At 39.8% G+C, this 24,440-nt stretch overlaps 1 protein-coding gene across 4 annotated transcripts in view; it reads left to right on the forward strand.

The window, feature by feature from the left end:
- The window catches only part of Rasgrp3 (RAS guanyl releasing protein 3), a 102,782-nt gene that overhangs the window by 70,751 nt on the left and 7,591 nt on the right, over nucleotides 1-24,440 (forward strand). For 3 of the 4 annotated variants that reach the window (XM_076834011.2, XM_076834010.2, XM_076834012.2), the window contains exons 9-15: nucleotides 478-594; nucleotides 2,632-2,907; nucleotides 8,867-8,944; nucleotides 13,375-13,491; nucleotides 15,804-15,919; nucleotides 18,329-18,476; nucleotides 22,336-22,372. In XM_076834011.2, coding sequence (XP_076690126.2) covers nucleotides 478-594; nucleotides 2,632-2,907; nucleotides 8,867-8,944; nucleotides 13,375-13,491; nucleotides 15,804-15,919; nucleotides 18,329-18,476; nucleotides 22,336-22,372 — 889 coding nt within the window. The remainder of the gene's footprint in view (nucleotides 1-477; nucleotides 595-2,631; nucleotides 2,908-8,866; nucleotides 8,945-13,374; nucleotides 13,492-15,803; nucleotides 15,920-18,328; nucleotides 18,477-22,335; nucleotides 22,373-24,440) is intronic. The other variant, XM_076834013.2, reaches the window with a different exon arrangement.

A 24,440-nucleotide genomic window follows, 5' to 3' on the forward strand; every position in this document is an offset into this window, starting at 1 on the left:
TGGAAGTATTGTGTCCACCTACAATTTTTTTAAAAAAGCAATACTAGTTGGGCACAGTGGCACACACCTGCAATCCCACTCAGAAGACTGAGGCAGGAGGATCAAAAGTTTGAAGTCAGACTGGGCAACTTAGTGAGAATCCACTTCAAAATGGAAATTAAAAAGGGTTGGGTATATAGCTCAGTGGTAGAGCTCCCCGGGGTTCAATCCCCAGTACAAAAGAAACAAAAACAAAATAAAAAGCAATATTTAGAAGCAATTTATGAAGCTGTTTTTGTGTGTGTGTGTGTGTGTGTGTGTGAAATGATTGACACTTTTCTAAAGGATTCTATTTGTGTTTTGTTTTAAATAGATGTTATTATTTCCTAGGTTTTTATTGTTAAAATTGTGCATGCACTCACCAGTAGTTCAGAAAGTTCAGAATAATTTAAAAATCCTTACAAAAGTATTGATGATTGATTTTTTTTTTAATTGCAGAAGCTTCTTCAGCTCAAAAACTTCAACACTCTGATGGCAGTGGTGGGAGGTCTCAGTCATAGTTCCATTTCACGCCTCAAAGAGACCCACTCTCATCTCTCTTCGGAAGTTACAAAGGTATGGTGAATTCTGATCTGAACTCCATGTGAAATGTGCGAGTTGTTTAGGTACAGTACACTGCTATCAAAGGTCACTCAGAATGGAAAATCTTCCTCTTCAACCAATGGTAGGTTACGCATAGGGGACAAGTGAAAGGGCATAGCCACACCTATGACTCCATCTGGAAAAACAGGTTGGAGGTGGTGGTGTTACAATAAGAGTTCTTTGAGATGTGATTAATATGTTATAGTTGTCAATATTAAACAAATATTTCTTCGGTGCTTTCTCTGTGATAAGCATTGTGATACGCATAGTGGGTACTAGATGAAATGAGACAGAAATAGTTGCTATCCCGCCATCCTGAAATAAAATCACTGAACACCTGCTCTATTCATAATCCTGCGTTCAGCATAGTGGAAGAGAAAAAGGAAGGAGAAGACAAATGCCTGGTACAGAAATACTCAGATTTACAACTGAGTTGTCAGGAACAAAATATATATCCTTGGAAGAAACATTTCCTAAACTGAATTTTTCTGCCATGTTTATTTTTAGATCATATTAGTAGCTTTTTTTCCCTTAATGGGCAAAAAGAATCCTTTTATTCTTATAAGAACAATTTCATCTATAAATGTAAAAAGAAAAGGAAAACTATGCATTGATTAAATAATAAGACACGGGCTGGGGTTGTGGCTCAGCGGTAGAGCATTCGCCTGTGTGAAGCTCGGGTTCGATCCCCAGCACCATGTAAAAATAAATAAATTAAATAAAGGTATTGTGTCTGTCTACAACTAAAAATATATTTAAAAAATAATAATAGGACAAACAATGGGTAAAGCAGACTTTAGGTATGGTCTGATCAAGACCTGGTTTTGTTCTTCTGCCTTCCTCTGAGTGTCAGGGTTTTGTAAGTTTGAAAAAAATTTTTTGTTTGCCTATTGAACTGGCTTCCCTTCTGAATGGGTTGTATGTAGCAACAGGAAAATTATACTCCCTTGTTCATAAAAGTTACAGATACACAAGATTTCTCCAACTCTGCCCCCAAGGTATTCAAAGACCTCCTTTTTGACAGATTGGTCCATCTCAAATCATACGTGTACATTGGATCAATAACAGTTGCCAGAGATTGGCTTAATCCCGTGTTCCTGAACTAATCACAGACCAGAGGAAGGAATTATTATGATGTTAAATCAGAACCCGTTATTGGTCCTGGGGGTAGAAACAGCTCTGTGTTGAAGCACATGGACTGCTTTGGGAAAGAGAAGTCTGATCAAAATTGGGATCTATTAGGAAGGTCTGGTTGCTGTTAAGCAACTGACAATGAGTTATTCATATAAACAAGAGGAAGCAAGCCACAGAAGTACCACTGTTTGACCTCAAACTCTAGACTTATTCCAAGCATAATGGAACTACTTATATGTTTTATTGTCTTTTAGCTTTGTACTAAATTTTGAATAAAAAACAAAAGAAATTTTAAATGTTTTAAACAATAAGAATTTGATAGACTCATAGAAGCTTTAAATTACCAGCTTGATTTTGAGTTATTTATTTGAACTCCTTTTCCTTACAAAAAAGGAAACTAAGACATCCCACCCAAAAAAAAGTGAAGTGACTTGTTTGAGATCACCCTTCTATTTAGTGTAGAGTCTGAAACCACAGCTGTCTTACATTGTAGTGTGACTTTTCCTGCCCCATACTGTCCCAGATTAACCTTCAAGTTACCTGGAATGTAACTTTCTTGGAACAACTAGGAAATTTTTAATATGCTTCAAGCTTGAATATTTGGACTGTAATATCACAAATCACAAAATACTAAGTATACTTGATGCCGTTTAACATCCCACCATCCCAAGTCGGTAGGCAGACATACAAGCTATTGGAGTATCTGTCCAATTCATGGCAGGCTTAGGACGTTTTTCTAGCTTTCTTTTTCCTGGTTAATATTTCCCTGTATCAATATTGGTGCAACTGAGGAATTTCCTAGCCACCATTGCAGGGCCTGGAGGTGAGCAGAAAAGGAGGATGTTTGACAATTCTGCTTTTTCCATCTGTTTTCAGAACTGGAATGAAATGACAGAGTTGGTCTCCTCCAACGGCAATTACTGCAATTACCGAAAGGCCTTTGCAGACTGTGATGGCTTCAAAATTCCCATCCTTGGAGTACACTTGAAAGACTTGATAGCGGTCCATGTCATTTTCCCAGACTGGATGGAGGAGAACAAAGTGAATATTGTGAAAATGCACCAGCTGTCCGTTACCCTGAGTGAACTGGTCTCCCTGCAGAATGCCTCTCACCACTTAGAACCCAACATGGATTTGATCAACTTGCTCACCGTGAGTGCCCGGGTTGGGAGGTGGTTGAGTTTGTGCTAAATAACCCTTCTGCCCTTCACTTTCCAGGGAACATAGGAAGATGTTTGCTAGAAATACATTTTGGGGGAAAATGGATTTAGGGGTTAATAGATGAGAAAAAATCTCAATGGATGAGGAAAAAGGAACCCCATACACACAACTTGAGTCTATAATCTTGGGGCAAATAAACTTCCTTTGTCGGGAGGGGCTCAGTCCCTTCCCATACAGAAATGGGAGTTCCTAGAGAGCTCCCTCCAGAGGCATCTCAGCCTCTCACTCTCCTTGGGCATACTTGTTCACTATCCACTTCCATCTGCACATCCTCAAATCCTCCACTTCTCTTTATTAGCTGCACTGCTTAGATGGAGCCTGAGTTCAAGAACCTCCTCTGTGATCCCAGACCCTCCCTTATTCACCATCCCCAAACTGCCAGGAAGTAGTCCCCAGCCTGGCTTTTGAGGCCCTTCAGGGCTGTCTGACCATCAGTGCAACCTGTGCATTGTCACCCTCTCCCCACACACCAGCCTTTGAGAAACATTGAACTCATACTTTCTATCATGAAATGCCACCTTCTGCTTCTTGTACATTTTTGGGTCTTTTCCCTCTCCAGCCACATGACTAGTTCAACTTCAAACCTCCATCTTTCTAGATTATTCTCTGCTTCCCTCCAAAGCAGAGAGGCATCTGTCACATGTATTGCTTTTGCACTTTTACATTCTCCTTATCTATGGAAGGTATTGCTTTGCATTATATTGTTTTCTGTTTACATGTCTTATGTCACATCCCCAGCACCTTTCATAGTACCTGGAGCATTTAGGAACTCAATCAATGAAGTAAATGCCTCAGGAGTAATGAGAGCAGACAAAAGGAGTTCATCTAACAATCATGTCTTTTGGCAGTTGTGGCATGCTTATTTAGCTGGTCCCAGCTTCTGGAAATTTTGGATACAATCAATGTGTACAAAAGAACATTTTCCATTGGCTCTTCTTTGTGGGGAGGAGAAGCATAACGAATTCTCTTACCCTTGCTTAAAAAAGTGGAGGTGCAACTTCCCTGTTTGGGCTTATCACACTATAGCATTCAAAATTTAGCTGCAATACTGAATTAAATGTATTCCTTTTATGGCTGTGGAAAATGAAACCAATAACTCCTCTCATGCTTTGACAACCTAAATCCCCTAGTTCTGCTGCATTGGAAAGGAATGTAGTTCCTACACTTCTCGCAAAGTGTTCCTAGAGCATGTAATTGTTTACAGGCTCCTGATTGTAGGTGATAATGTTAGCTGTACCCTTGCCAGCACAGAGAAACACCAATCTATTGGGGCTGAGTTTGTGTGATAAACAATAAACCCATGGTCATTCTCTACTGGGGAGAAAGAACCCAACCCACAATAATCCAAGCACCTGCATTTATTAATCATTTGCCATGTAAATCTGTTTCCACGAATGAGTGACCAGAGTTTCAGCCCCAACCAGACTGCAAACCCACAGGCACAGGTGATGTCTGAAGACCAGACCCAGTGTGTGGCTTCGGTTTCAAGTGTGTGTCCAAGATGTATCCTTGATGTCGAGTGTAACTTCATAGAGCAGATGCCTGCACTTGGGCATCCCAATCTAAGGCTGTGAGAGTAGGGAAATTCATTTGAGTTATAAATACATCAAGCAACAAAATTAAAAAAACAGATATTTAGAGAAATATTGAAGACTTTTGAATGAAATTTCAGTGCAAAAATTAGAAAACCTGAATTCCAGAAATAAAAACTACAAAGTAATTCCTTTTGGGGAAAATAGTAAAAAATAAAAGGTTCCAGAGCCTCACCTCCCACCCTTAGGGGCACTGAAGGAAGGTTTAGAAGCCACTAAGCGCCACTTTTATTAAGATGCAATGTTGCATAGTATATGTACCTGCAAAATCCCAGATAGGAGGTTTTGCTTTTGCTCCTGCCTCTGCATTTACTTAGCTTTAGCTCCTTGATAACTGGCCCTGACTTTGGCTTTTTCATAAGGATTTTATGCTCATTTGTGAGGCCTCTTCTGGTTCTAAATTTCTCAATGTAAGGAACAGTGGAGCCCTGAAAATAAGGAACACTTTCTGCTATACTGGCCCCATGGCTCCCCAGGATTCCACAGTCCTACATCCAAGTGGTGGAGAATCAAGCCAGTTTCTGCTTAAAGCCAGGATCCTTCCCCTCTGCCCCCAACAAAGGAGAAAGTTCAATGCACAGGAATAGATGCTCAGCCTTTTTCACCCCTGAGAAGTCAAGTTCCTCAAATGAAGACCAAGAGATTCATCATGTATTCCCTAGAGCCCGATGGCCATTTTATAAAACAACATATATATTTGCAGATTAGAGCCAGATCAGATTAGAGTCAGTCACTGCAGCTTGTTAGGTGCACGTGAGCATGTTTCTAGCACAACATGGAAAGGGCTGATGAATTTTCCACCAAGACTCCAAGTCAAGTTTTTGTCTGAAGTGATTTTGCCTAAGCATGGCCTCAGGGGAGAGAACCAATATATGATCGAAAATCCTGGAGGATAGAAAATGAGAACTCTCAGGTTAATCAGCAATTAATTGTTAAATGCCTCCTCTGAACAGTCATCCATCAATGGTTGGACTTTCTGTAATAATTGATTTTCACATATATTTCCCTGGTAAATTTTTTTCTTTTTTAAATTTTTTTATTTGTTTTAATTAGTTACACATGACAGTAGTACAGTGATCTTGACATATCATACATTTGATCCATGGTAAATTTTTACAAGCACCCTGTGATGCAAATGGCAGGGCAGTAAGTGTACTGCCAATCCCACCACCCTTCCATTCTTATAAATGAAGAAACAGATTCATAAAAGGCTTACAATGGCAAACTTCTGCATCCTAGCTTTGCCTCAGGTGGACATGTGTTCTCTGATGTGGGCATATTGCAACATCTAATTTTCCTTATTTCATATCTGTAAAAAGCTACATAGTACCTTTCTCTGTCCGTCTTCATGAATGTATAATAAAAGAGTTAGAGAAAATGTATGAGGGCAGGGATTATATCATTTTTTTATCATTGTGTCCATGGCCCCTTAAACAGCATGGAGTATGTGAAGAAGGAGAACCATACCCCTGAACCATTGGGATTTGGAGATTTCCTGCTCTCAGGGGAGATCTAGAGAAGATGCTTCCCCTTGGGATCCTGATTCATGTGATCAGGAGCTTTGAAAACCAATGCTTCTGTTTCATAATTTATGAAACAGCCTAATTCTTTTCATAGTATTTTTAGCCATATCAGTTACTTTTACCCTTCTGGGTACATGCAAATAACTGGAAAGCCCCAATATTTTTACAGTCTCATTTGAAAAAAAAAAAAGAGCTGTAAAAATAATGAGTGAGGCTGGGGTTGTGGCTCAGTGGCAGAACACTTGCCTTGTATATGTGAGGCACTGGTTCGATCCTCAGCACCACATAAAAATAAATAAGCAAAATAAAGATATTGTGTCCATGTATAACTAAGAAAAATTTAAAAAAAATAATGAGTGGAGGTAGTTTGATAACCCAATGTATTCTCTTGTACAATAAACATTCCAGCCAGTGTAGAGCTTAACATTAACACTGAATAAGCAACCATCTTTGCTGAAAGGATTGGCTGAAAGGCAAACGCAGCAACCTGAGACAGGATCAGAACATTTGTCAGAAACAACTAGATTCACACTGTTAGACTACAGTAAATATTCTTGAAACCCTATTAACAAACTTCCCACATTATTAAAAGGTGTATAGGAGTTGGGGATGTAGCTCCAAGGTAGAAAGCTTGCCTGACATGTGTGAGGCCCTGGATTAAATCCCCAGCTCTGCAATAGATAAATAGGTGTGTGGAAAGTAGAATAGACCATTCTTTGGGTAGGTCCTTAAAACCCAGAGGAGATCTAAAAGAGGAAGTAGGAAGCAAAGCACCATGGCATTTGGCTACTTCATTGACTGGAATCCAAACCTACTTGTAAGCAAGCCCTCCTGGACACATTCGTTCATTTAATCTCCAGCACAGTGCCGAGAGGGAGCTATTATTTATGATTTTCTAAATCAGGAGACCAAAACTCAAGAAGGGTAATTACTTGCTCAGTTTCACATCACAAACAAGTAGAAAGCAAACACTGGAGAAGACAGAAGCCTTTCCACCCTGGGTGTTGTCTGTCCATCTGACCTAGGAAAACACCCGAGGAGGTTCTGTTTCTTTTGCAAGAGCCTCACCTCAATTTAGTGTGTGGCTTACTTGGATTTCTGATTGGATGTCCTGGGAGTGCTGTCACCTCATCAGCAGATGCTGGTGCCAGCCATGCCAGGACTCGGAGGAGAAGTTGGGAGGAAAGGAACATGCGCCACAGTCAAGATTAACTCCTGAGAGCCAGGAATGCAGAAGGAAGGCATCTCTTGGTTTTCTGTCTTTATTTATGGAAATGTCACAGAGTGAGCTTGCAAGCTGGGACAGAGGGTTCTGAGGTGCAGAGACAGAGGTGTTGCCTACTTCCACAAAGCATGGAGCCCCTCAGAGCTGTCTGTTCCAGGAATTTGCAATGTGCTGGTCAAGTGCCCACCGCAGATGGATTTTATTTGACTCGTGGAATTATAAAAATTATTTGTTGTTAGTTGCTGTGTTTAACTATTTCATATAAAACTCCAGATTTTTTGCTTCTCTTGACAAATAAGAAGATCTGGCAACCGATATCAAATTTCAGGATGACAGGTTGTCACAGCTGAATAGAAGCTGTTCCCTAAAGATCACAGACCACACCATCACTCCCTATATGTCCCTAACAGAGACCTCATTACTCTGTGTGTGTGTGTGTGTATGTATATATATATATATATATATATATATATATATATATATATATATATATAATTTATTTATTTATTTATTTTAACTGTGAAGCTAAGAGGAAAGATATCCCAGAGTTAATTGTCTCTGCACACTCTTTTTTTTCCAACTAAGACACCACTGTGTTACTAATGTCTCTATCAAAATGTCCTTTCTGTGCATCACACTTTCCTCCTTTATATCATGCACTGGTTTCTAAAGCCACTGTTTGGACCCAGGTCCACCTGACTACAAAACCTCTTAAATATTTACTGTGCTGCCACTGTGAGTCCAGTAAGCACTCAGGGGCAACTTATTTCACATTTAGCATGCACTGGTATGAGCGTGTCTTTTTGCTTTCAGGTCCTGTTTATTAAAATAAACCATCAGGCCTTTGAGGGAAGGAGATGATTTTATCCCTTTTTGTATCACCAGGACTTAACACAGTGCTCTAAAATAATAGGGACCTGGTTAACTTTTCCCTGTTTCCATGGTTCTTTAATCAAAGCTCTAAAGCAGCATTAATTACATCTCCAGGTCTCATCCTATGCACCTGTCCCTGCCGCTAGCCTGTAAACCTCAACTATGGTATCCCTCAAGTCTAGCCCAGTGCTTAGCACTTAGGAATTGCTCAATCAAAATTGCAGTGGAATTTGGTCAATTTTTTTCTTTTTCTTTCTTTTTTTTTTTTTTTTGGTACCAGAGATTGAACTCAGGAGCACTCCACCACTAAGACACATCCCCAGCCCTATTTTGTATTTTATTTAGAGACAGGGATCTCACTGAGTTGCTTAATGCCTTGCTTTTTGCTGAGGCTGGCTTTGAACTTGCAATCAGCCTCCTGGGATGTTGGGATTACAAGTGTGCGCACCGCACTCAGCTGGTCAATGGTTTTGTTTGGTGCTAATAACCACACCAGGACCAACTTCTTTTCTATAAAATTTTATTTCCCACTTCTGCATGCCATCTTTTTATTGTTCTACATTAATTCAGATTATTGGACATGGGATTTAAACATTCAATTTGAAAAATATTTCAGCAGTGTAAATAAAGAAATCTGACCCAACATAACTAATTTTTCCCTTGGAATTTTCTCGTAGCTCTCTTTGGACCTCTATCACACAGAAGATGATATCTACAAACTGTCGCTGGTGCTGGAGCCTAGAAACTCGAAATCAGTAGGTGTTGTCTCCTCTAAAGATATTTGCTAAATACCACTGTTTGTCATTTACAGTATTGGACTGTTACAATGGTGTTTTGTGTTTTAAAGACTAAAGAACCTAGAAATTCTTTATTATTCCCCCTTTGCCAATAGGATGACTTACACTTGACAGTTTGAGAATTACTTTGTATCAGAGACTAATAAAAGGAAAGAACATTATCCCACCACTCTGTTTTATTATTATCTTCTACTTCTCATATCCACTCTGAGAAATCACCTATAAGTAGGATGAAAAAGAAAAAGAACCCATCTTAATGTTCACACTCATACTTTCCAGACTTACCCAAAACTCCATTCAACATAAAATTAGATTTAATAAATTTTAAATATCCTGATCCTAATTCACAAATTTCTCTACTATGATTGACATAACTTAGAATTTCAGGTTAGACACTGAGTAGATTTATAAGGAGATTGAGGAAATTGCTTTACTGAATGTATATTGCTATATTTTAGATGTTTTATACTAACAAAAAATTGTCTGAATGGGCTGGGGGTATGACTCAGTGGCAGAGCGCTTGTATGGCATAAGTTCAATACCCAGGTGCAAGAAAGAAAAGCCAGAATGAATTTTAAACAATGGGGATATGAGGATTACTTGTTGAAAGAAAAAATGTTGGTGTTTGCTTCTTATGCTCATATATCAAGATCTGTTTTTTGGTCTAATTAGTTATACATAACAGCAGAAAACATTTTGATTCATTGTACACAAATGGAACACAACTTTTCATTTCTCTGGTTGTACATGATGTAGAATCATACCATGTGCAGCCATACATGTACCTGTGGTACATCTCATGATGTCCATCTCATTCCACCGTCTTTCCTGTCCCCACGCTCCCTCCCCTTTGCCCAAAGTTCTTTCATTCTCTCCCTATTCCCCCTTTATGGATCAGCATCCACTTATCAGAGAGAACATTTGGCCTTTGTTTTTTGGGGGATTGGCTTATTTCAGTTAGCATGATATTCTCCAACTCCATCCATTTACCTGAAAATGCCATAATTTTATTATTTATTTTATTTTATTCTCTTTTAATGCTGAGTAATATTTCATTATATATATATATATATATATATATATATATATATATATATGATATATAATGAAACTGTGAGATAGATATATATATCTATCTCACAGTTTCTTTATCCATTCATCTATTGAAGGGCGTCTAGGTTGATTCCACAGTTTAGCTATTGTGAATTGAGCTGCTATGAACATTAATGGGGCTGCGTCACTATAGAATGCTGATTTTAAGTCTTTGGGATAGCTGGCTCAAATGGTGGTTCCCTGCCAAGTTTTCTAAGGTATCAAAATCTGTTTTCTTATGAAGGTCTCACACAGTGCCTCTTTACAGTTGAGTTCTGCAGCATGTGAGCAGCATAGCCCTTAAGTCTATTCATACCCTCTGTGATTCTGAACCTGGACTGAAAGGGACAGAATGACTGTGATAGCTCTTCTCCAGCCCCAGCAGGGCAGGCACTTGAGCCTGTCAGTTGAACTAGTAGCACCTGCTGCTCTAAACACAGTGTGGGGGGTGATTCCTTTAGCACATTCTTCCTCTGCCAGTTCCTGGAGGCCAGCGCCTGGGAAGATACAGCTCAGGCAAAGGGAGGAGTGGGGAGGTGGACTCTGAAAGAGCTACACAGAAAGGAAAAGCTATCCCCCCAAAAAGAAACTGTGAAGCTCCTCTCTCATTCTGCGGGTCTGGTGCGATAGATATTCCTGGCTGTGGTGTGTTGAGCCACTCATACCTGCAAACACAGGTTTTCCACCTCCTGACCCCTTCCTTTTTTTTTTTTTTATTAAATATTTTTTTTTATTGGTTGTTCAAAACATAACAAAGCTCATGGCATATCATCTTCCATACATTTGATTCAAGTGGGTTATCAGCTCCCATTTTTACCCCAAATACAAGTTGCAGAATCACATCGGTTACACATCCACATTTTTACATAATACCATATTAATGACTGTTGTATTCTGCTACCTTTCCTATCCCCTACTATCCCTCCTCCCCTTCCCTCTCCTCTTCCCTCTCTACCCCATCTGCTGTGGTTTAATTCTCTGAACAGGGAAGAAGAGCATGAGGAAAAGATTAACATTTAACAGAGACGTATGGAAATGGAAGGAGACCCTCATTGTTACATAAAATTACATATAAGAGTTTGTGAGGGGAAAGGGAAAAAAAAAAAGGGAGAGAATTAAACCCTTCCTTTACCTTAAACAGACACCATGGCTCTTATCAGGTGCCGGACTCCTGGGGGGCATCAGGCACTTGTTATCTCATGAATTCTGTGAAGGAAACCAGGCCTGATGAATGTAGGTGTCTCACTCAGGCCACTCAGCTAGTGAGTTGGAGAAGAGGGATTAGGTCCCAGGCCTGTGCTTTTTCTACCAACTCTTGTCAGGAACAGGGTAGGAAGGGCCATTTTGGCACATTTGTCCCCTTTTGTCCCTTTAGATTTACTTTAGTTTATTTTCAGAACAAAATCTGGTCAATTTTAGGAGATATTTCCCTCAAACACAGGAAAATCATTTCATTTGTTGGAAATAAAAGCTTTCAAAGCTTCTTCCAAGTGCTAAAATCTTGTGGGTCTGTGAAAACATGTTTCCCAAGCTCTATTCTGTCTGTTCTCTAAGTAGAGCGTCATCCTATTTGACATGTGGTGATAACTAGGGTATAATCTCCAGACAGGAGGTTTCTGTTACTAGAATTCTGTTAACTTTCATGTGCTCACAGTTGGCGCTGGCGGACCTAACCTAAACAGTCCGTTTTAGAAGTTTTCCATCTTTTTCTGTTCATGTGTCTCTCTGGTCATTTGCATTTTACTTAGTGTCTCAGCAATAGTTTCAAGGCATCCTAGATCAAAAGAATTACTCAACATTTCCACTCATAGAATTGTTAGTTCCAAACAACTCAATATTTCTCTTCTAACAACTCAACACCAACTTGAAAAAAAAAAAACATTTACATTGAAAGAATGAGCATTTTTATTTCATTCTTAAACAACCACAGTTACTTAACTAATGGATGTCTGTGCCTATTGGACACTGCCCATTTTATTGAATCTTGAACTCGGACTAGATGCTACCACGCTTATTTCTTGTTCCACACTGATTTTTTTCTTCACAAAGATACATGTCATCAGAAGATATTTAGTGCGATCTCATGGGTAACCATGTTTTACTTCAAGGTGGTAGTTTTTACGGTGTTTGAGAATACAAAATATTGAGAATAGTTACATTTCACTTCGAAGTTTCAAATATCTTTTGATGCCCTCTGAATTTGTCACAGTGCTCTGGGACACTTTGGTGTACACTTGGGGAACTCAGGTATATTCTTTACCAAATCAATAAATATTGATAAAAATATTGAAAATATTGACTTTTACCAGATTAGTAAGATGAAAATATTGATTAAAAAAAAAGAGCCATGGTGTGTGTGTAGGGGAGTGTATCTGTGTGTGTGTGTGTGTGTGTGTGTGTATGTGTGTGTATGTGCAGGCATGTGTAAGCATGTGTATGGGTGAATGTATGTAGATAATTTTTGGTCTTGTGGGCAGTTCACAGAATACCAATAACACTCACCTCATAACATTGTTAGGGTCTTAAATACGTATAGTAACTCCTCAATTCTTGCAAAAGTGTTTATCCCCAGTTTGTTATCAAATAATAAAACTGCTAATACAGTTTTGCATGTGTGTGCCAGTAAATGCATTGACCCTGTATGAAGGTCACAGGGTGAGGATACAAACTGCACAGTGGTGTTAAGTGATCTTAAGTGGTCTCCTGATAGAATGGTTATGCATTATACTGTTAAGTGAAAATGTGCTGCGAGATGAACATACCTGATAAGAAAGCCCTATGGAGAATGCAAGTGTACCAGGCATGGGCAGAGAGACCTAATGGTTCACAGAATAGTCAGAAGTGATTGAGTGCATTGACTGAAGGACAGGAACTTGACCATATGCTGGTGCCCATTTATTATATGCACCTGTTAATGCAAATTTATCATTAATACCAAGTATTAAAGAACTGGATACCTGGGGGTTTTGTATATCTTGTATGAAAATCCATGATGGATTATTAGTGTTTAAGGATGATTTAGTGATACTCAGAGAACTCAAGGGGGATGAACTGGAAGTGCATTATTTTTCCCCATTTGAAAATATTAGAACTTGGGCTGCTAGTAAGCCCAATGCACTCTCTAAACATGTATTTAGGCACATATTAGATTTATTAGCAAAGATTTTATAAACATGCAAGGTGAACATTAAGTTTTTGCTGGTATTATTATTATCTAACACTGCCTTTCTTATTGTCTCTGTCCTAGCTGCTCAAGGTTCAGTTAACATTGAATAATGTGCATGCTTCCTTTTCAGCAGCCTGCCTCCCCCACAACACCCACCAAGCCTGTAGTGCCCCTGGAATGGGCATCTGGGGTGATGCCAAAGCCAGACCCCACAGTGATCAACAAGCACATAAGGAAATTAGTTGAGGTAAGTGGTCGAGGGCAAATTCAGAATGCACTAGAAGCCCCTTCCTTTTCTTTCTGGAATATTCTGTGATTGCATTGCAATCAGAGAGGGGTCCATGAAAACAGCACTTCAGGTAGGATCAATTTAGCAGACACTTAGCTCTGCCTGGCACTGGTCTCTGGAAAAAATCAACCAGAAAGGTTCTCTTCCCTCTTTTGACAATGGATTCTCACCAAGCATTCCCAGCACTTCCAATTCCTCTCTTTTTTAGGCATTTGCTACTTCTGTCATTGCCACCAATTTGAGGGTCTTTGGGGGATTAGAATCACCCATGAAAAAAGCCACATGGGTCACAATGCCAGATCAGTTGGTGACTCAAGGGGAGGAAAATACCCTATAAGTTGGATTGTTTCACCTGCTGTATGGTTTGGGGGTTCTGTGACACAGCAGCACAGTGCCACTGAGGTCAGAAAAATTACCTGAGGCAGGACCAAGCTCCGTCAGAGTTTTCCATACAGAAAGAAGAGTAGAAATGCCAATGTGGAGGAAATGGTAACACTTCAGGCACAGGAGATGGTGATCCCTGACTAAAGCCCTACTTCAGTGGCTGGGAATATCCTCTTTTACCATGGGGTTGAGTCTGTAGCATATAATATGCTTTTTGCTGGAAAAGGAATGTTTAAAGAAAAAAAATGAAAGAATGTTCTACTGTTTGGATAACTCAGGGAACTGTGAGGCACTGAAAGAAAAATTTTATGGAATATGTGAGGCAGGAAGAAAAAGATTAGAGAGGGTGTACAGAAAGTGCTAGAAGATGGTTCTAAGGTCCAGGGGAGGCCTTGAGATGTGGTGGTGGGGACAGACCTAACTTGCAGCTGGGGAGGTTAAGGAAAGGATCCAGGAGCCTCAGGAAGTACATGGATACGTGCAGGAAAGTGAAGCCAGGAAATGGGAGGCAGAACCATTCCTGCTTCATTCTGTAGGCTGCTTCCTCTGTTCTGATGGAAAGTCTCAGCTTTTTTCTCTCTCCTTGCCCTCTCCTTCTTACTATCTTTTTCTATTCCCATCTTCCAAGTCTAGTTTCATGGGGAAGTTTGGCCCAGTTTGAGCAAAATTGCCTACCGCCGATTTAATCAAATGAAAGACTGGATTTCATTGTGAATTTTCATACTAAATTTTATTCCACAAAAAATCTTGTATTTTCATTACAAATAAATATGGTGTTAGATTATAACTGGCAGGTACTCCAAAATATCATCAGTTTTGATTATGGATTAAGTATTGATATATGCACTTGCAAAAAGTGTTCTGTGATTTTGCACAATTCAGTTATCTATGGATAAATTTGCAAGGGGTGCTATATGCCTATTCTAGTCATATTTTAAATTAAATCCATTAATATATGACTTCACTTCTTCCCAAAATACTCATAAAGCGGGTTGCAAAATAGGATGGTATACATAAGCAAAATAGATAGAAACCATCAGAAAAAAAAGAAAAAAGATTAAGTATGACTGAAATCCAGGTTAAATGTGTATATTTGCATACATTCTGTTTTAGGCAGCTTTTTCCACTGCTGTGATCAAAAGATCTGATGAGAACAAGTAGAATGGGAAAATTTATTCAGGGGCTCACAGTTTCAGAGGTCTCAGTACACAGACAGCATATCAGAAAGAACATCTGGCCTCTGGTTTCTTGGGATTGGTTTCTTTCATTTAACATGATAGTCTCCAATTCCATCCATTTACTGGCAAATTCCATCATTTCATTCTTCTTTATGGTGGAGTAATATTCCACTGTGTATATGTGCCACATATTCTTAATCCATTCATCTATTGAAGTGCACCTGGGTTGGTTCCATAACTTAACTTTGTGAATCAAGCTGCTATGAAAATTGATGTGGCTGCATCACTATAGTATGCTGATTTTAAGTCCTTTGTATGTATGCTGAGGAATGGGATAACTAGGTCAAATGGTGGTTCCATTCCAAGTTTTCTGAGGAATCTCCATATTGTTAAAGCTTTATTTTCTATTGTCATGGTGTTGTAATTCACCAAGCCTAACTCCTATTTAACTCTGGGGTCTCAGTGTACATTTTGCTTTCTTCAGAAAATCTTTCTTAATCTACACCCCCACCATCATATCACTCTGTTTTTATCCCCTGCAAAACCACTTATCTTTTTATCCTATAAAGTCTTCTTGATTGAATCATCTTCATCTAGATTCTAAGCTCCTTGATAGAAAGGATAATCTGCTATCATTGCTTTCACGATGAAAGTTCAGAGTCGGATGCACAAATTGTCATTCAGTAAACACTTGTCTTTCCTCTGCAGTCTGTGTTTAGAAACTATGACCATGACCATGACGGGTACATCTCACAAGAAGACTTTGAAAGTATAGCTGCCAATTTTCCCTTCCTGGATTCCTTCTGTGTGTTGGACAAAGATCAGTAAGCTTTAATTTTATAATACTTTCATGCAACTATCTTAAAGCTTAAAATTATCATAGGGGAACAGGGAAATGTACAGTTTCCATCTTGACAAGCTTCAGCTTTACTGCTTTGATAAGTGTAACTTTTTACTGATATTTTTTCTTGGTGTCCATAAACATGAACTGTTGGGTAGAATAGCAAAATGCCCATTTGGAAAATTAGCCAAGTTCTCCATTTCTTTCATTACTTCTACTGCTTAGCTATCAACTTCAAAAAACCTCCACTGAAACAGTAAAAAAAAAATAATAATAGTTATATATAGTTTGGGGAAGACCTCAGTATTAGTGGACCTGGGGGTAATCATAAAACTCCTTGAATAGATTTTTTTATATAGTACTTATCTTCATGAAAGCAGATGGTGCCTGTAGATAGTCAACAAGCATCCATAATTTTTTTTTCTTTGATTGTTCAAAAGTTGCTTTGCTATACAAAGAAAAAAATGTATTTCCTAAATTCAAATGATTCCTGAAAAATTTAATGGCTTTAAATGCTAAAAACCAACTCATTTAAAAAATGCTGAGAAAGCCTGACATTAATAAGTTGGTGAATTTTTAAGTGTTAGATTAGTTCCTAATTTAAAAATTATCTGTAATAAAATACTGGATTTTCATATTAGTGAAATTTTGAAATTAAGGGTTGTATGACTCAGTAATTCTATCTGTGCCTATAGTTACATCTGTTTCTATATCTAAAGTCACCTTTAACCTCCTAGTCTATGTATCTTCTTCCCCAAGAATGTACTCCAACAAATCAGGCTCCTTATGTGTGTTTGTTTAGAGATCACAGGATAATTAACTCTTCATGAGATGGGCAAGACACCAGATGGCTCTTATTTTTATAAATTTAATTAATGAAATTTGATTAACAATAAATTTTAGTAAATATTATTCAAGTTATTTTGAATATGGATAAAAAGGGATCTCAAATTCTTAAGTCTGGGAAAAAACTATGGCATCGCTCATAACAACTGGGAAGCCTGGGGCATGGTGTTCTGAAAAGAAAGATATGGATTTGGGCTTGGATATGTTGATTTTGAAAGGAGAGTGGACCATGCCAGAAGAGAGATCTACCAAGTGTTGAAGATGTGGTACAAAATTCAGGAGAACCGTTAGGGCTAGAGATTCTGATTAAGTATTGGGCCACCACGTTAGCTGGAATCTGGGGTGTGCATGAAAATTGTGATGGGAAAGTTAGGGGGAGATGAGCTCAGGGCCTGAGGAAAGAACCTGCAGGGGCTTCCTTCTCCACATGGAGGAGCTGAAAACAGTAGGGAGCCAGAGAAGAAGGAAAAAGAGGGAGAATACCAGGGGTACGCGGAATTACTCAGAGGGCAGAATGTCAAGAAGGAAACATGCCCCATGTTTCAGGCTGCTAGGAAGTCAGCAACTTCAGAAAAGGCCACTGAGACTGTCCTTGGCGTACAGTTCTAATAGAATATTAGGGTTAGATCCTGATTGTATGGAGTAAAGAGAAGTAAGTGGTAAGAGTCTGATGGACTTTGGGAGCAGGAGGAAGAAATGAGAAAAGAACAGTGTTGGAGATGGTAGCAGGATTGAGGGAAGAACTTTTTTTTAGGCGGGAAAATCCTGAGCATTTTTGTAAACACAGAAAGAAACGTGACGAGATTGAGCTGAGCCTGGAAGGAGCAGAGCTCTATGGAAGCTGGAGAGTTGGGGGTGAAAGCATCCCTTCCCATGCTGTAGGAGGACCCCAGAAAGGAGAGAGGAACTGGAAGGAATTCTGATATGGCAAGGAAGGATGTGACCCCCGACACCTGCCTGTGTGGAGAGAAGGCAGTATGGAACTCAACCTAGGTCAAGTCAAGTTGATCTTTTTTTGATAAACATGAAGTCAGGGTATGTGGTGAGCTGGGGTTGGGGGTGAAACTGGAGTCTTGCTCTGTATGAGAAGGTCTGGAAGAATTGCTCTATGAATGGGCTGTAAGCTAGTGAGATATGAATGAGACGATCGCTGAGGAAGCACCTCAGATGACATCATGGGCCCAGTTAGTACAGTTTCCTTACCTTGCCCCAGCAGCCTAGTTCCTGCAACCCAACTGTTAAGCAAGAGCTAGAAAGAAGGTACCTTTCAGTAGTGAAGGAGCCTTTCTGAGTCCTACACAGCCCATGTGTTGACACACTTGGTTCTTCACATACACACATATGCACACATCATCTTCTGCTTACTGGAAAAGACCTTGAACTCCTGATGCTGTCCTTTGAAGTCCTTCCCTCCTTTCAGATATAACAGAGGAGCGAACATTCCTCCTTTTGGCCACAAAGGTTTGCCAGGTGAGTGCTGCATCTTTGACAAGTACTTGGAGCTATGGTATTAAAAGTTCCCTCCCTTCTTTGATTTTCCTAACAGGGATGGCCTAATTAGTAAAGATGAAATGATGGCTTACTTCCTGAGAGCGAAATCCCAGCTGCACTGTAAAATGGGACCAGGATTTATCCACAACTTTCAGGAGATGACCTATCTCAAGCCAACTTTCTGCGAGCACTGTGCAGGATTTGTAAGTCTGCTTTCCATTGTTTTATCTGTAGCTATTTTTGCAGCCTCCTGAAAAGGCAGAAAAATGATACACTCAGTGGAGTGCTTTGGATGGGGAGTAAACCATGATGGGCTCCCTGAAAGATTAAATAAAAGCAAAAGCTGTGTCTATATGTTTAGCTCTATTCTAGGAATGCAGGGCTGGTGAAGACAGGGAGGGCTGGTGAGGCCTGTTCACTCAAGAGAGTGGTTTGTCTACTCACTCCTGCCAGGAAAAGGTGTTAGCCCAATGAGCCTGGCATTCCTCACGAATATTCGTAAGTGGCTGCAATTAAGGGGATCATATATCTTAGCCAGATCCTTCTAGTGCTCCTTTAATAAGGCATTAGTCACTAGAAATCTATCAAGGCATAGCTCAATGATTTTCAATTCCAAAAGAAAAAAAAATCTTTTGCAGAGATGGTTATAATAATAAATAATAACCACTTAGCAGTTGAGAGTAACAAAGTACTTCTGTGAACATTAGTTCAATTAATCTTCACAACAAGCCCTCGAGGTAGGCATTTTATTCTCCCCATTTTGCTTATGAATATAAGGAGATGCAGAGAGGCTAATCCAGGTTCCTCTGGATTGTAGTTAGTAGTTATCAGAATTTGGTGTCCTGGCTCTAAGTCCTACACTCCACCTACACCATAGCAACACACGAAGAGCTTACATTTTGTTGCCCCACACTTGATAATTCTTTGGAAAGTGAGGTCAGCTGCTGGTCCTGACCTTAATAGAGACTGTTCTTCTCTGACTGTCATCTGGTTGATACCCATGTTAAGTAGAATGGTGGTGTTGAAGGTGAGAACCACCCAGTACTCAGGTAAGTAAGATGGTTGCTTTTTCCCCCCTAGGGCCAGAGCTTAGCTTCAGCTTTATTCAGCAATCATGTCCCAGAGTTAACCATTAAATCTGTTGCTGATGTGATGTACTGTCACCAAAATTACATTTTTCCTATTCCATGCTTGAAGAACCGGGTCTGGGGAGTCCAAGGGCAGGAGTTTGTGTAAGAGAATAGGTAAATAGAAAAAAAGCTGTTACATCAAAGATGGCCCCTGATGGTCACTGCAGCTCATGTGGTCAAGGGGAAAGGCCAACCTAACCAGCACTCTTTACCCAATTCTGAGAACAAGAATTCCTCTTCCATTAGTATCTGTACTGGGAGCGCATCACCAGACCTCTCTATTGAAAACAAATGCAATTCCTTTTTCATATGTCTCTAGTTTCTCTATTCTGATGGGAATTTTTAGAAGCATCTTGATTTGAAAGTGCTGAAGCAGGACAGGGTCCCCTTTTTTAACACTCTTATGAGAAGTGGAACCTAGGGAAGGTCAGGGTTGTTAAGACTGTCTCATGGCTCAGTCAAAAGTCAGGATGAATCAGGCGTGATGACACACACCTGTAATCCCAGCAGATTGGGAGGCGACATAGGAGAATTGCAAGTTCAAGATCAGCCTGGGCAACTTAGTGAGACCCTCCCTGTCTCCAAATAAAAAAATAAAATTAAAAGGGTTGAGGACGTAGCTCAGTGTTAGAGTCCCCTGGGTTCAATTATTGGTAGTTAAAAAAAAATCAGAATGATTCATCTGTCCTCTGGTGGTGTGGGAGGGTCAGAGGCTCTTATCAAGGCCTTAGCTCTGCTGCCCAGTCCTGTCCTGTCTATCCCTTCTCTGAGGCACTAGTTCTGTAGAAGTAGCAAGGTAGTCTTCCCTGGGAGTACCACATACCTGTCCCTGACTCCCCCGAGCAGAGGTGGAGCAGCTGGGATGATATAGAAAGCACCTGAGCAAACGCGCTCTCACAAAGCCCCTTTGATTTTCAAAGAAATTTGCAAATATAACTTCCAAGATCTGTCATTGAATAGCATTGTAAAAAAAATACAAGGAACTATTTTCCTTGTGCGCAGAACTAAGTGCGCAGACTCTGCTTTTCAGTTAAGTTCCATTTTAATGGTAAGAAAGATAAATACTCACTACTTGCTCTGCAGTACATTTATTTCAGAATTAGGATTCCAGAACTGAAACAGTGCTGGTAATCCCCACGTTTTGTAGATAAAGAAACAGAGATCTGAAGTGCAGTGACTTCCCCCAAGGTCGTAGGGATCACTTTGCAGCAGCACCCTGGATCCCAGCCAGGTCTCTTGACTCTCAACCAGGGCTCCTTTCACCACACAGAATTACTCCACATATTCCAGCTGCCCGTGTTCTCAAGTCTAAGTCCTGTGGGAAATACTCCTGCACACCCATCTACATGGGTCACCTTCTACTGTGCATGGCTGCTAGTCTGACCCAGTGCCTCTTCTTGGCGAGTTTCTTCTCCTGGTTATTAAGTAAGCTTTAGCAAACCATGTCCTGACTTCCCCTCCTGAGAGGCCTTTAGCTTTTTCAACCTTCCTGCAGCTATGCTAATTTCATACCATTTCTGGATATTGTGATATTCCATCTTGAACCTTATCCTTTCTGTTCCTACCTCAGTTGCTTTGATCACACACAAAACACCCGGGAGCAATGGCGTCCTGTGTTTCCCATAGGTAGGGCATTCTTCTTTCCAGCTATGAGACCATGCCAAGTATCCTCACTCCTCTGTAGGTCACTCATCTGTTAAAATGAGAAGATTACTATTATCTACCCCATAAGGATCATTATCATTACTATTATTAAAAAGAACTCCAAGAAGAAAGAATTTATCACTACAAAGTTTTCCATGTTGTGGGGCCTTAAAAATATATAATTTCCTGGATATTTACCTTTTACAATGGAGAAACAAGTAAGATTATCTTAAAGTCCTCATAAACTCTTGACGGGATATGACTACACCTGAATACCCACTTCCTTTTTCTGTGCCCATCTCTCTTTCAGTCATTCTCTGTCCCTGAGCCTGGCTGCTAGTTGGCAAATAATCTTTCCTGTCCCCAAAGCAGAATGTTGACCTGTCTCAGGAGGCATCTGCATTTTTTTTTTGGTACCGGGGATTGAACCAGGGGCACTTAACCATTCAGCCATATCCCCAGCCGTGTGTATGTGTGTGTGTGTGTGTGTGTGTGTGTGTGTGTGTGTAGCTGTTATTTCTCATTTCTCCTGGTTTCTGGGAAGGTCAGATAAACAGTTTAGTTTCAGCTTAATGATGTGGAACTTTACCTGGATAACTCCATTTGTATTTGTAACTCCACTGGTCTGTGGGGGCCCAGTGTAGCAGCTTAGTTCAAAACAGTGGCCTCCAATAACACTTATTAAACAATCACTTCCTACTTATTAACCACTCAGAAGTCACTAACTCCTTGTCTGGCAGAATCTGAGCTATATCTCCCACAATCCCAATACGGGCCAAACATAGAGCAATTGTGGAGAATGAATTCGTGAATAAAAAAGACCTTTTCCTCATCTGTATTCTTTAGGGTACAAATATTACTCAGAAAATAACCTAGCAGAATTCAAGATTGGCAAGTGCACTTCCTAGATTGCTTTACTTCCTGTAGAGGGCGCCAAGAGCAGCCAGTGCCATTAGAAAGAAGACAGAGAGAGCTAGGTGCTCCCACAGGCCAAGTGGTTTGCGGAGAGACCATTGTCAGAGTCCAACACATGCACCAACTTCAGTTTCCCATCCCAGCTTCCATTTGGCTTTGAGAAAGAAGAGGGAAGTACAACTTGTGTTATCACCGCAGCTGGAGTGGGCTGGGAGAGGGTTCTCTCTGACAGGAAGGGTGTTAGAGCAGCTACATCCTGTTTGTGCTGCGCCAGCCATGAAGCTTCCCAGGATTTCCTTCTCTTCCCTGTTGCCTTGTTTTCCTTCCAGATTTCTGTGCAGATTCCCTGACATTTCTTTGTCTTTTGTTACAGCTCTGGGGCATAATCAAGCAAGGATACAAATGCAAAGGTAAATAAGTGTTATTTTGTCAAAAACATTTTAAAAAAAAAAAATTGATATTGGGGATAGGAATCAAATTTGTCTAGTCAAACCACAGTAGCTCTTGGCATTATTGAGAACTTGAGTTCTCCTGGGCCATGGCAACCGAAGAGTTAACGTATTCAGGAAAGAGTTTCTGGAGGTTGGGAGAAGCAAAATTAGAATTTTATCGCTTTTTAGAAGAGGATGGCAAACTACCTTTAATCCACCAACACTGCATAAATCTAGCCCCTCATCTCTAAGTTCCCAAGTAAATTATCAGCATCTAGTTTATGGTGGGAAATGGGAGAATTTTGCAGCGAGACAGACCTGACTAAAATATTGTATATAAGAAATTTTTCCTTCAAGAGAAAAAGCTCACATACCCATTTTTGTAATATATGGGCATTTCTTCCCACCCTCACATAGTGTAGCTATTTCTTTCTTTACTGAACCACATAGGTGATGATTTAAAAAAAAAAAAAAAAAAAAAGAGGACAAATCTTAAAACTTATTTTGTCCTTTTTTTTTCCCTGTCAATTTTTTTGGTTGCAGATGGACACAATACCTTTATTTTATTTACTTTTATTTTTATGTAGTGCTGAGGTTCAAATCCAGCACCTCATATGTGCAGGCAAGTACTCCACCACTGAGCTACAACCCCAGGTCTATTTTGACCTTTTCAATGAATTCATTCTTATATTTCTCTCACTTAACTGAGATTTATAAATATCTAAATAAATATTTATTTGACAAATGCAGTATGCACGCTTAATAAGCACTTAGGAATGTGTTGCTATTTGTATATGCATGATTATTACACATTATTGGTGTTTAAGAAGTTGCTGAGTACTTTATACAAACAGTTAATACTAGTTCTTTTAAGAATCTGATAATTCAGCAGCTTGGGAGGCTGAGACAGGAGGATCATGAGTTCAAAGCCAGCCTTAGCAACGGTGAGGTGCTAAGCAACTCAGTGAGACCCTGTCTCTAAATAAAATACAAAATGGGCTGGGGATGTGGCTCAGTAGTTGAGTGTCCCTGAGTTCAATCCCCAGTACCATTAAAGAAAAAAAAAATAATCTGATAATGTTTTTGAAAAACATAACAAAGTTAGCGAGGCATGATGACACACATCTGTAGTCCCAGCTACTCAGGAGGCTGAGGTGGGAGGATCAGGAGTTGGAGGCCAGCCTGAGCAACACAATGAGACCCCACCTCAAAAACCAAACCAACAAACAAATAACTCCCCCCACAAACCTAACAAACAAAAACCAACAACAGCAACAAAACCTAAAGGAAACAACTTGATTGCAGGTGGATGCTTAATTCAGATGAATGTTCTCTGCCTCTGGTGCCTTTTTCTGCAGCCATCTGTCAGCATTTTGTCCTCATTTTTTATGAACAGAAAAGCTTCCCTGAACTTCACTGGGAGCCCTGTGCTCAGAAGGACGCCCATCCAAGTGCTTCCCTCTAGTGCCTCGGTTCAACTTAGATTTCTTACTTCAAACTGCAATATCTTATTTCTCAGCAGTAGTCATTAGTTTTATTCTGTTTTCTATCCTGCATCCCCTAAAAGACAGACAGACAGGGACACACATGCGCATATACACACACCCCATTGTGATTTTATGAAAATGAAATTAAACCCTTGGATTATATTTATACATTCAGTATTTTTTTTCTTAGTGGCACACAGAATGAAACAAAAAATGTATTAAAATAGAGTAAACAAGTCCTTGAGACTATCTGAAGCAAGACCTTTGGGGGGAAATAGGTATTGAAAATAGAAAGGTCCTTTTTGATGATACCAGAGCAATGGACTCTTTGAAATGATCGTATCTGATCATTTCTGATTCTAAATGAAGTGTAGGGCCCTCGTCCTATGAAATAATTGTGGACGATCTTCCAAAGTGGCCAAATTTTTCTACCCCAAGTAGTAATTAATATTCTACTTCCAAATCCAAAGCACCGTATGGGAAATCTCACACCATTTCCAAGCTGTAGTCAAACACGGAACATGCTTATTGACAATATGTCTGCCTTGTATGTACTTTCA

This window comes from Callospermophilus lateralis, chromosome 14 (assembly GCF_048772815.1).
Source record: "Callospermophilus lateralis isolate mCalLat2 chromosome 14, mCalLat2.hap1, whole genome shotgun sequence".
In the NCBI taxonomy this organism is placed as follows: domain Eukaryota; kingdom Metazoa; phylum Chordata; class Mammalia; order Rodentia; family Sciuridae; genus Callospermophilus; species Callospermophilus lateralis.